The sequence below is a fragment of the Pleurodeles waltl genome, chromosome 6, assembly GCF_031143425.1.
Source record: "Pleurodeles waltl isolate 20211129_DDA chromosome 6, aPleWal1.hap1.20221129, whole genome shotgun sequence".
Classification (NCBI taxonomy): domain Eukaryota; kingdom Metazoa; phylum Chordata; class Amphibia; order Caudata; family Salamandridae; genus Pleurodeles; species Pleurodeles waltl.
Genome location: NC_090445.1, coordinates 1,147,512,839 through 1,147,525,214, shown reverse-complemented (window position 1 = coordinate 1,147,525,214; position 12,376 = coordinate 1,147,512,839). Strand labels below are relative to the sequence as shown.

Here is a 12,376-nt window from a genome sequence, read left to right as displayed (position 1 = left end):
GTGAGCTTTTTATTGATTGACCTTTCCAGATTACAATATGCCAGTCGTTTTACTTTCTATTTGGTAAAGCCACACTTTGTTTATTACTTATTTTACAAAATGTTTGTTATTGTTGACAGCTAACAAGCTGTGAGTTACTGGTTCAGTTTTTTTGAACTTTCAATTATTAACAGTGCGTTTCATTTTTGGGAAGCTCTTGTTAATAAAATATACATTGTGAACCTCAACCCTGTGGCATATCCAACCAGTATGCTTAAGAAACAGATAGTTGTGCAGTAATATTCGTCTTTTCTGTCTTTCGCTGCCAGGGTGTACATTGTCTGTATGGAAAATCTGCAAACTCTAGATATTTCCGTAAACTAGACACCATGGGGACTCCAGAGTGGCTCGCATGGATCCCTCAAAGTATTGGAATCTGCTGAGAGCCATAAACTACCTTCCAAACCCAAGTCCCCCAAGTCTTTTGGCACAAATGGCAACATCAACAAAAGCGGTAGCTTCAGTTGTTGGGCCTGGGTTCGGCTGCCACCCAGGAAAACCTGCCAAACCCAGGCATTTCTGAAAACTGGACCACCCCGCGGAGTACATGGTAGCGTGCCTCTTGTGGATCCCATAAAATTTCTTATGCACCATGCCACGAAAACCGCAAAATTTAACTACATACACGTGTCTTGCATTTCTGTTCCACATTCTTCCCAAAGCAAAAAGAAATCCACACTAGGCCTACCCACACAAGTGAGGTACCATTTTTTATCATGACACCGGAATGCTGGGTGGAAGGAAGTTTCTTTCATATACATAATATTTATAGAAAGAGCGGATAATAATGGAAAACATGGTCACATAATATGCACAATCAACTCATTTTTTGATTAAATCTAACTTATGTTTGACTAAATGTTACCGCTACAGACAAGTCAGAATTGACTAACTTGCACTCTGTTACTCTCAAAACGATTAAAACATGCAATATATCTTTTGTGCTAACAACATCAGTCTCTGAACATGCATGCAATTGCACTTAGTGTTTTGTAAGTGCTGATGATGTTTGCTAAATGAGCCATCTCCACAGTATAATATCTAGGGATCAGCATGTCATCCTATGTGTTTTCTCCGACAGCATTTTTAAATCGTTTTAACACCTAAACAATGTATTTTTTAATCAAACAATAATCCTTACTGTTTAACATCACAGAAAATCATATATCTAAAGAATTTTAGGCATAAAGCCTTGGTCACGGGCAAAGTAAACTGGTAAGCACAGAGAAGCAAAAGAAAATAGAAACAAAAAAGCTCACTTGACAAAAAAATAATGAAGTGAACTGCACAATAACTTGGAATATATCGGGCTCCTGTCATTATTCTGAGAAACATGGAGAGAGGGAGAGGGATAAGGATCTACCAAAATTCGTTTTCAAAAACATTGTTTACAATAATTGAAACTGCATTTATGCTTGAAATGCTACTCAGGAGCACAGAGCAGTCCGTCCATTGGTTATTGGTGTTAGTCGTGTACGCTAAAGGAAACCATTCCACACATGTACTCCAGTTCACATTGTGGTACATTAATGAAAGTCAAGCTTTTATACCTCGATGCATTACACTGAAACAATGACTGCCAAGTGTCCCTTACTAAATGTGACACATTTACCCAACCGAACTCGCTTTTGTTTAACGAAATGAAATCAGAACTCTTAGAATGCCAGGTGGACTAACGTGCAAAGACTAGCCGCAGCTTGTTTGAGATAGATAAGAAACTTTAGAAGCATTGTTCCTTCGCTTTAGTAAAGTATTTTTAATGTGAAAGGATCTGCCATTTCGCTTTAGTAAATTATTTTTAATACAAAATTGGGTACGACAGTTATAACACTGGTTGTGCTCCCGCTACTCCCCCGAAGGCTGGCCTACAAACGTGTTAAACTCAAGCTTCTTTTATCACATCGCTGAAGGTGACCCCTTCGTTCCTATGTCAGATCTTCCTTGTGGCCCCGCAGCTGCCGCCATCGACCACGATCACTCACCAGCACGAACCCCGCTTGTCTGCAGTATTCCAATAGCCCCTCTTGTCCTCAGCCCCGCTGCCACTGCCTGGAGGCTCATAGCTCGCAACCACCTAGCACTGCGGGCAGCCATCATGCCTCAACCCAGTGAGAGCGCAGGCGTCACAAGTCGTCAGTATGAGGAAGGCACAGAAACTGCGCATGCGTTATCTAACACAGACTGCACAGGCGCTCACCACCCTCCTCAGTATAGTAACTTTATTGACAGAAAGGCTTCTGCGCATACCCAGCAAAGGGTAGTGTCGGCCCAAAAAGGGGCGTGGCTATGCATGAATAGAAATCCTCACTCTTAATAAGGATTGCAAGAGCTAAGGTGTTATTTCACGGGTCAGCGCCCCTTTCTAAAGCCGAATTCATACTTTGTCAGGCAAACCCCTACTTGGTAGAACATCCGCTCCCCGTCGTAGGGTGACCACCCGTCCGTAAATTTCACGGACTGTCCGTAATTTCGCCCTGCTGTCCGTTGTCCGTGATGAAAGCTTTAACGGACGGCATTTGTCCGTAATTTTAGCCTTTCACCTAAAGGGCAACGGAGGCAGGGCGAAATTAAGGACAGAGGAGTTTCCCCAGCTGGGCTGGAAGGCAGGGGGTCTCCTGTGCTCTGAGGGGGGGGGGGGGGTAGACAGATAAGAAAAGGCCTTCTTGCCAGGGGGTCTACTTCCCTAAAGACATGCAAATGTGGGCAACTGGTAAATCTGCAAATACAAAGGGGCTTGAAAACCTTCATTGACTTTACTAAAAGGAGTCACTTGAAGTTTTCTGGTGGCAAAGATATTTCTCTCAGAGAGGTATTATAATGGCGTTCCAAGGTGAGCTGTGGAGTGTGTGGTTTTAATGGATTGTTATAATTTTTTTTATCCTAGGTATAAACTGTATGTTATTCAAATCTGTATTTGAGAAGCACTTTTTTTTTATTTAACCGTAATGTATTTGCTCAATTTTGTAGCAGCCTTTATTATGATGTAATTGTATTTTTCACACTTCTTTCAGGTACCTCTGTACCTCATAGTACTAACAAACATTGGCAATGCCAATAGGTCTCATCTACGAAAGAGTTATTGGCTTTGCTAATGTGTTTTAGTCATTAGCCATGTTATACACCAGAGTAGCTGCTGTTTAGCATGGCTTAAAGCTAGTGGCATAGTGGTGTGGAGTGGAGTAGAGTAGCATAGGAGCAGTGGCATAGAGCCTAGTGGTGCAAAGTACAGTGCAGTGCAGTGGGGTACAGTGCAGTTGTTTAGAGTGCGTTAGCGTAGAGTGCAGTGGCATGGAGTGGCATGGGACAGAGTAGAGTGGCATAGTGGTGAGAGTGTAACACTGCAGAGTAGAGTGTCAGTGCAGTGATGTAGTGTGGAGTAGAGTGGCACAGAGCAGTGGCGTAGAGTACAGTGGTACAGAGTAGAGGGCAGTGGCGTACAGTGCAGTTGTTTAGAGTGCATTGGCGCAGAGTGCAGTGGCATAGAGTGGCATGGGGTAGAGTTACATAGAGTGCAGTGGAGTAGAGTGGCATACAATAGAGTAGCAGAGAGTGCAGTAATGCAGAGTGGTGCACTGTCAGAGTGCAGAGTAGACTCATGTGGCATAGACTGTAGTGGTGTAGAGTGGTGCAGAGTGGAGTATTGTAGAGTGGTGTAGAGTAGAGTATAGTGCCTAGAGTGCAGTGGCATAGAGTAGAGTGGTGTAGAGTGCAGAGTTGCAGAGTAGAGTGTCAGTGCAGTGGTGTAGAGTGGTACAGAGAACAGTGGCATAGAGTACAGTGGTGCAGAGTAAAGGGCAGTGGAGTTGTTTAGAGTGCACTGGTGTAGAGTGCAGTTGCATAGAGTGGCATTGGGCAGAGTAGAGTGGCATAGAATGCAGTGGAATAGAGTATATTGGTGCAGAATGGAGTTGTACAGAGCAGAGTGGTGTAGAGTATAGTGGCGGCCAGTGCAGTGTTGCAGAGTGTCAGCTTGCAGTGGTGTAGAGTGCATTGAACTAGAGTGCAGTGGTCAGAGTGGTATAGAGTACAGTGGCGTAGAATAGATTGTTTCAGAGTGCAGTGCAGTTGCACAGAGTGGAGAGGTGCAGGGTAGAGTGCAGTGGATAGAATGCAGTGGCACCGAGTGCAGTGGCATAAAGTAGATTATTTCACAGTAGAGTGAGGTGGCTTAGAGTGGAGAGGTGCAGGTTAGAGTGGAGTTGCATAAAGTGGCATAGAGTGTGATGGCATAGAGTAAAGTAGTGTAGAGTGCCGTGGCATAGAGTGCAGAGGTGCAGAGTAGATTAGAATGACGTACAGTGTATTGATGTAGAGTGCAGGGGCATAGAGTTGAGTGTTACAGAGTAAAGTGCATTAGCTTAGAGTGTATTAGCTTAGAGTGCAGTGGCGTACAGTGCAGCGTTGCAGAGTGGCAGAGAGTGGAGTTGTGCGGATTAGATTGGTGTTGCCTAGACTGGAGTGGTATGGTGTGCAGATGAGCAGAGCGCAGTGGTGTAGAGAGTTGCAAAGTGCGGTGGCTTAGAGTAGAGTATTACAGAGTAGAGTAGAGAGGCATAGTGTGAAGAAGCATAGAGAGCAGTGGCATAATGTGGAGTGGTTCCGAATGGATAAGAGAACAGTGGCATGGAGTGGCGTAAAGTGGAGTGATACAGAGTAGGGTGCAATTCTGATATATTCTGAAGTCTATTTAAATGTTGTCATGTGATAGAAAAAACTATTTCCTAACCCCAGTATCCAGCAAGATTGTTGCATAAATCCTCTCACTTTGAAGTCAGAAAAAGGGAAGTAAATACTAAGTTCCCACCGAAGACAGAGCCTGACATTTGACTTTGTTCTTTGAATGCACAGCAAATATGATAAGATAAGAACAAGATTTACAGGCCTGTTTACAGAAAGGGAGCACTCGGCAGGATACTGTAAATAAGGTTTTGGCAAGGGAAGGGACGAATTCAAGCTGCAAAGCCTAAAACAAATAAAGCCAGCAAATTGAAAGCAACAAATTGTGAGTTACAAACCACAAGGCCAATGGCAAGCAACGGGCAGAATGCATTCACAAGGAAGCACTATGAATTTACTTAAAGTGACAGCTGTGGGATACTTTGTGGGGAAAGTCCAGTATTTTAGTCCATATCTTGCAGAGGTTTGGCTACATCAATCACCCAGGTAGTATGACAAGAAGACCTGGGGTGGTTTCCATGTTGCAGGATAGGTCTGTACACCCATTCTATCAGTGTGCCATCATTTCCTATGGTACAGAGCTTCTGGCACACCTCTTGTAGGGTTAGTGCTAGGTGGCAGACATGAAATAGGGCATTTAATGATTATTTAAGGTGGTTTTAAGTAAGGAGTTGACCGGGGTGAAGATGGTAGTCTGCCACAAGGGTTTGGAAATTTAATAGCTCACTGTTCAGAAACAAAGTCCCCAATTTTAAGACACCTGCAACATGCCACTGATGGAGTTGCTCTGACCACAGCCATCCTGTGCGAGTGGGAAGGCTTAGCAAAGGTAGTGCAGGAGCACAGGGTTTCTTCATGTCAGTGAGTTTACAGGTTCTAGCAAGGCAAGAGAATGCTCTGCATGATAACCCCGGATGGTGATCCGTAGAATGGTCAGTAGGAAACAATGAGCAGTGCATTAAGCCTTCCTTAAAAGTCTTTACTGATAAACCCCATCTCATGCAGGGAGGTGGGCAGAAAGCCAGTGAGCCGCCCATTGGACCTGTGCAGCTGAATAATAGCATTCTAAGTCCAGAAGACCTATCCACCCGCAGTCACAGGTAGCTTTAGAGTGGAAAGAGCTCCCGATGGCGCCGCAGCGACCAAATCAGATGTGTGGCCTGTCTGAAGAAGGAATGAAGGACGAGCAGGGGAAGGTTTGCAAAATAATACTATCATTGGGGTAGCACACCATCTTCGCTAGTGCCACGTGGCCTCTACAGAAAGCAGAAGAGAAGACCAAAAAGCAAACTGGGCTTGGAAGGACCGTTCGCTCTGCCGAGATTTTCATCCTGGAAATCAGTGTAAGAATGGTAGATATTAATCACTAGGTATCAAAAGGTAACTGGTTCCCAGTTCAATCTGAGATCTAATTGTGTATGAAGGCGAGAACAGTGCCATATGTTAAAGAAACACTAATTAAATTTTAAAATTTGTAAATTTTGTTTGGGCAATTTTCATCCAAAATATTTTGAAGATTCTATGTGTACTTGACACTTAGGGATAACCCAGATCTCTAGTTTGGCTTTTGCTCAATTTCAAAACCATATAAAGACATTGACTAAGCGGGCAATTGCCTTGCACAACCTTGCAAGGGGTCTGGCCCCTGCTCACCCTTCACAAGCACTAACAGTGGACCATTGCACCAGAAGAGTTTGCCAAGGTGGATGGGTGTTGATTGTTCAACCACTTGACAGTGCCCCTTCTGTTTTGCTCCTGTGTGCAGACAACTCCCCAGGTACCCAATACCTTCAAATAGCCTTGGTGGACCCATCTTGTCCGATTTTAGGAATTGTCCCACCTTATTCTTCTCTTCTTTATTTATCCAGTTGTTAGCAACAACCCTTTGAATTACTTGCCGTGTATCTCCCATTTGATCTCGATTTCATCCTACTCTTATTATCTTTGATTGGTAGTCAGGGCTCCCATTTCTGAGATAAATGTAGAGTCCTAAACATACACTCTAGTGCAGTGAGACTACAGACAAGTTATGGGTACATCACATCCTGACATTAGGTGTGAGACTGTCGCCCACACCATCTGCCTCTTTAAAAAAAATTAGGTTGAAAGTCCATGGGTGGTTGGGGTAAACCAGATGTTTTTGTTCAATTTGTTTAAACTAGCATAAGGTTAATTACCTTAATGTTTCCCAAACTGTTTGCCAGGGATTTTGAAATGTTCAGAAACATAATCAAAATGTTGCTGTTACTTTCTCTTCAGGAAAGATCGGGTAGATTTGGGTAGGGGTGATGGCCTTGCCGTGAAGGCATTAATTTACTACTGAACAAGGACTTAATGTGACACCTGAATGTAGCATACCAGAAGGCAATCACAAAAGGTCCACAGTAAATAAATAGTGCTATGTTAAAAAAGAGTAAATAAATGCACTGACAACATAGTGAGGCATGGCCTCTCTTGCGTGTGTCTGTAAAACTGACGTTTGTTCTTGAATTTTTGTCCTGAATTTTGACCCTTTGTCCGGAATTTTTGTCCTGAATTTTGACCCTTTGTCCTGAATTTTTTGCAGTCCTGTCCAGAATTTGCCTCAGTGCCAGGTGGTCACCCTACCGTGAACTGAACTATTCTACAATAGAGCGTGCCGCTGCGGGAGCAGTTGACATAACTGCTAGGTAGCGGTGTCATAACATTTATCAGCATTAAATTGTTTTTATTTTACATTCCTGGACTTGTAGTTTTGATTTCGTTTACTACGAAAAATGCGGATGTAGTACATGCAGTACAGGAATAGTACGGGATGGCAGAAGTGGGTAAGGTTCTTGAAAAGTGCGGCTTCTGGAACAAAGGAAGTAAACGTTCACGACACCAGCAGTCTGTGTGATCGTAATAGGAACCAGCTTTATTCTTTGAGTCCATGCATCAAATTCCTAAACCAGCCAGCAAGCCATCTCCTTCTCCCAACTGCCACTTTGCTGCTGGCCAAACATTCTAAACCCCTGCTCCCTCATATCATTCTAAGAATACATGTTACTTAGATACACATTCCAATGGACACAATACCAACAACACCTAAGACGTTGCTTAGTTACCACACCACCTTCCCCCATACCAACCTTCATATATCTTAACCTAAATTTACAACTAATTATGAACTGTCCACACAACATTGGACATCTACAATCCTACAAACTTGCACATAAATTCAGTATATTGGCTAGTGCAGAAATAGATAATCTTACTAAACACATAAAGTTGGCATGGGCAAACTTACATATAGTCCTTTAACTGTAGTGTTTTTTTTATACTTTGGTCGAGGATTTATAATACCACTTGGTCTCAATTCAGATAGAGTCCTTGAATTTGCCTCAACAGACTTACAATTCGCCACCCTATTTGAATTCCATATCTTGTGATCATTCGTCTTCACTGCGTTCCTGAATACCTTTATGACTTCAAATGGTCCCCTCAATTTAGAAGGTTTCCTTTCCTTCCATGGAGACCTTATTTTTATGTAGTCTCCCACTCTCACAACACTTTCTTTCGCAGCTTTCCATGTATCATACTGTGCCTTTCTTTTATCTTTAATTTCTCTTTCTTTCTCTTTCTCTCCAACCTTCAATATTATCAATCTTATTATCACTTCTTTTTCTCCTCTCCATCACCCATCTTGGCTCTATCTCACTACAAGGTAACCTACACTTGAACAGTTGAAATGGAGTCACTCCAGTAGTACAGTGTGGCGTCATTCAATACTCACGTATCTTTTTCTGCATCTCACCTTCCCACTCCACACCTTAAACCAGTGCTAGTTGCAAACTTTCTTTCAAAACTGTTATGAAGCGTTCCACAACCCTATTAGATTCTGGATATACAAAGGTGTTTTCTTATGTATAATATCTCTTTCCATTAAGAAAGACTCTATTGATTCGGAGGTAGACTGCACTCCATTGTCTGTGAGGATCGAAGAAGGAAAACTCTCCCTTTCAAACTGCTCCTCAAGAAAGTTAATCACATTTTTCGATTCAATTAAATTCACTACTTTGACTTCTGACCATCTCGAATACATAACAATACACACCATTACATAGCGATCAGCAGATTTTAGTCTGACAGGACCCAAAATGTCTAATGCTATGTCAACCCAAGGCCTAGTAGCTTCTTCCCTTATGACCATGGGTTGTGTCCTTAACGTTAACCCTTTGTCCGATTGCGCACACACCTAACAGTCCCACACTTCCCTCTCTACCATCACATCTACAGCTGGCCACCAGTACTGTAGGAAGTTGGCTCTGTAGGCACTATTTCAAAGTAAGGAATAGTATGCACAGAGTCCAAGGGTTCCCCTTAGAGGTAAGATAGTGGCAAAAAGAGATAATACTAATGCTCTATTTTGTGGTAGTGTGGTCGAGCAGTAGGCTTATCAAAGGAGTAGTGTTAAGCATTTGTTGTACATACACAAGCAATAAATGAGGAACACACACTCAGAGACAATTCCAGGCCCATAGGTTTTTGTATAGAAAAATATATTTTCTTAGTTTATTTTAAGAATCACAGCTTCAGATTTTACATGTAATACTTTAAATGAAAGGTATTGCAGGTAGGTACTTTAGGAACTTTGAATAATCACAATAGCATATATACTTTTCAAATAAATCACATATAGCTATTTTAAAACTAGACACTTAGTGCATTTTTCACAGTTCCTAGGGGGAGTAAGAGTTTGTTAGTTCTTGCAGGTAAGTAAACCACCTACGGGTCAGGTCAGGTGCAGAGTTCTAAGTGGTGCCCAAAACGCATAGGCTTCAATGGAGGAGGGGGTGCCCCGGTTCCAGTCTGCCAGCAGGTAAGTACCCGTGTCTTCGGAGGGCAGACCAGGGGGATTTTGTAGGGCACCGGGGGGGACACAAGTTAGCACAGAAAGTACACCCTCAGCAGCACGGGGGCGGCCGGGTGAAGTGTGCAAATACGCGTCGGGTTTGTCGTTGAAATCAATGGGAGACCAAGGGGTCTCTTCAGCGATGCAGGCAGGCAAGTGGGGGGGAGCTCCTCGGGGTAGCCACCACCTGGGCAAGGGAGAGGGCCTCCTGGGGGTCACTCCTGCACTGGAGTTCCGATCTTTCAGGTCCTGGGGGCTGGGTGCAGGGTCTTTTCCAGGCGTCGGGATCTGGGAGTCAGGCAGTCGCAGTCAGGGGGAGCCTCGGGATTCCCTCTGCAGGCGTCGCTGTGGGGGCTCAGGGGGGGGCAACTCTGGCTACTCACGGTCTCACAGTCGCCGGGGAGTCCTCCCTGAAGTGTTGTTTCTCCACAAGTCGAGCCGGGGGCGTCGGGTGCAGAGTAGCAAGTCTCACGCTTCCGGCGGGAAACGCAGTTGTTTTAAAGTTGCTCCTTTGGAAACAAAGTTGCAGTCTTGGGTGAACAGGGCCGCTGTTCTCGGGAGTTTCTTGGTCCTTCTAGAGCAGGACAGTCCTCTGAGGATTCAGAGGTCGCTGGTCCTGGGGAAAGCGTCGCTGGAGCAGTGTCTTTAGAAGGGAGGGAGACAGGCCGGTAGAGCTGGGGCCAAAGCAGTTGGTGTCTCCGTCTTCTCTGCAGGGTTTTTCAGCTGAGCAGTCCTCTTCTTCTTAGGTTGCAGGAATCTGAGTTCCTAGGTTCAGGGGAGCCCCTAAATACAGAATTTAGGGGTGTGTTTAGGTCTGGGAGGGCAGTAGCCAATGGCTACTAGCCCTGAGGGTGGCTACACCCTCTTTGTGCCTCCTCCCAAGGGGAGGGGGTCACATTCCTATCCCTATTGGGGGAATCCTCGGTCTCCAAGATGGAGGATTTCTAAAAGTCAGAGTCACCTCAGCTCAGGTTGCCTTAGGGGCTGTCCTGACTGGCCAGTGACTCCTCCTTGTTTTTCTCATTATCTCTCCTGGACTTGCCCCCAAAAGTGGGGGCTGTGTCCAGGGGGCGGGCATCTCCACTAGCTGGAATGCCCTGGGGCATTGTAACACGAAGCCTGAGCCTTTGAGGCTCACTGCTAGGTGTTACAGTTCCTGCAGTGGGGAGATGTGAAGCATCTCCACCCAGAGCAAGCTTTTGTTTCTGTCCCCAGAGAGCACAAAGGCCCTCACCACATGGGGTCAGAACCTCGTCTCTCAGCAGCAGGCTGGCAGAGACCAGTCAGTCCTGCACTGAACAATTGGGTAAAATACAGGGGGTATCTCTAAGATGCCCTCTGTGTGCATTTTTTTATAAATCCAACACTGGCATCAGTGTGGGTTTATTATTCTGAGAAGTTTGATACCAAACTTCCCAGTATTCAGTGTAGCCATTATGGAGCTGTGGAGTTCGTTTTTGACAGACTCCCAGACCATATACTCTTATGGCTACCCTGCACTTACAATGTCTAAGGTTTTTGCTTAGACACTGTAGGGGCATAGTGCTCATGCACCTATGCCCTCACCTGTGGTATAGTGCACACTGCCTTAGGGCTGTAGGGCCTGCTAGAGGGGTGACTTACCTATGCCACAGGCAGTGTGAGGTTGGCATGGCACCCTGAGGGGAATGCCATGTCGACTTAGTCATTTTATCCCCACTAGCACACACAAGCTGGCAAGCAGTGTGTCTGTGCTGAGTGAGGGGTCCCCAGGGTGGCATAAGATATGCTGCAGCCCTTAGAGACCTTCCCTGGCATCAGGGCCCTTGGTACCAGGGGTACCAGTTACAAGGGACTTACCTGGATGCCAGGGTGTGCCAATTGTGGAAACAATGGTACATTTTTAGGTGAAAGAACACTGGTGCTGGGGCCTGGTTAGCAGGGTCCCAGCACACTTCTCAGTCAAGTCAGCATCAGTATCAGGCAAAAAGTTGGGGGTAACTGCAACAGGGAGCCATTTCTTTACACAAGCCCCCCCCAGCCCACAGGCCAGGAGACTCAGCCAAAGCTGGGAGAGTCTTCCTAGTCTGTCAGGCAAGGAAGAGTAGAGGAAATAGGCTGGTTTGTTGCAGGGCCTACTCTGCCTTACATCCTCCTGTCCAGGTCATTCCCTCTGGGGGACTGACCCACTTCCACAGTGATAGGACCTAATCTGAACTGCCTCTTGTCTGTGCTTTTAATGTCTTCACCTAGTCTCTCTATTTTGGGGTTAGAGGTATCCACCTCTGCTAATCTTATTTTAGCCAGGGTCACCCCTAGCTTACCCAAAGAGGTTACCCAGAGCTTGAGTAACCCCACCATGACGAACAGGGTCAGAGGGCCTAACTTGCTATTTGGCATGGGGTCAGACCACCATGCCAAGGATAGTGCAGCCATAAAGGCTAACACCCAGCAGAGGCCACTGATAGCTGTCAGTGCCCAGAACCACACCTTTAGCTCTTCACCTACAAGGGAAGGAGCTAAGTTACAGGCTTCTTTGGGTTCAGGGTGCCTGTCTGCTGTGTAAGAGTGGGGGGTTACTACATCTTGTAGCAAACACCCTTCTTCCACTCTTTCTTCTGTTAGATGAGGAGCCACCCACTCAGGCTTAACAGTTGCCTGACTAGCCAGGACTTCTTGTGGGTCAGGATGTACTGTACCAGTGCCACTTTTGGAGTTCTCCCCTACTGGAGCAGAATCTCATTGGCTTGCTGGAACCTTGGCTAAAGGTTGTCCACCTTTCCTACTCTGTTTTCTTTTCTTTTTCTT

The 12,376-nt window shown here is 45.2% G+C and overlaps 1 protein-coding gene across 1 annotated transcript in view; it reads right to left on the bottom strand.

The window, feature by feature from the left end:
- Positions 1-2,195, bottom strand: part of NDUFB8 (NADH:ubiquinone oxidoreductase subunit B8) — an 84,322-nt gene extending 82,127 nt beyond the window's left edge. Inside the window, exon 1 of the mRNA XM_069240361.1 lies at positions 2,022-2,195. Coding sequence (XP_069096462.1) covers positions 2,022-2,136 — 115 coding nt within the window. The 5' untranslated portion in view covers positions 2,137-2,195. The remainder of the gene's footprint in view (positions 1-2,021) is intronic.
- Between the last annotated feature and the right edge of the window lie 10,181 nt (positions 2,196-12,376).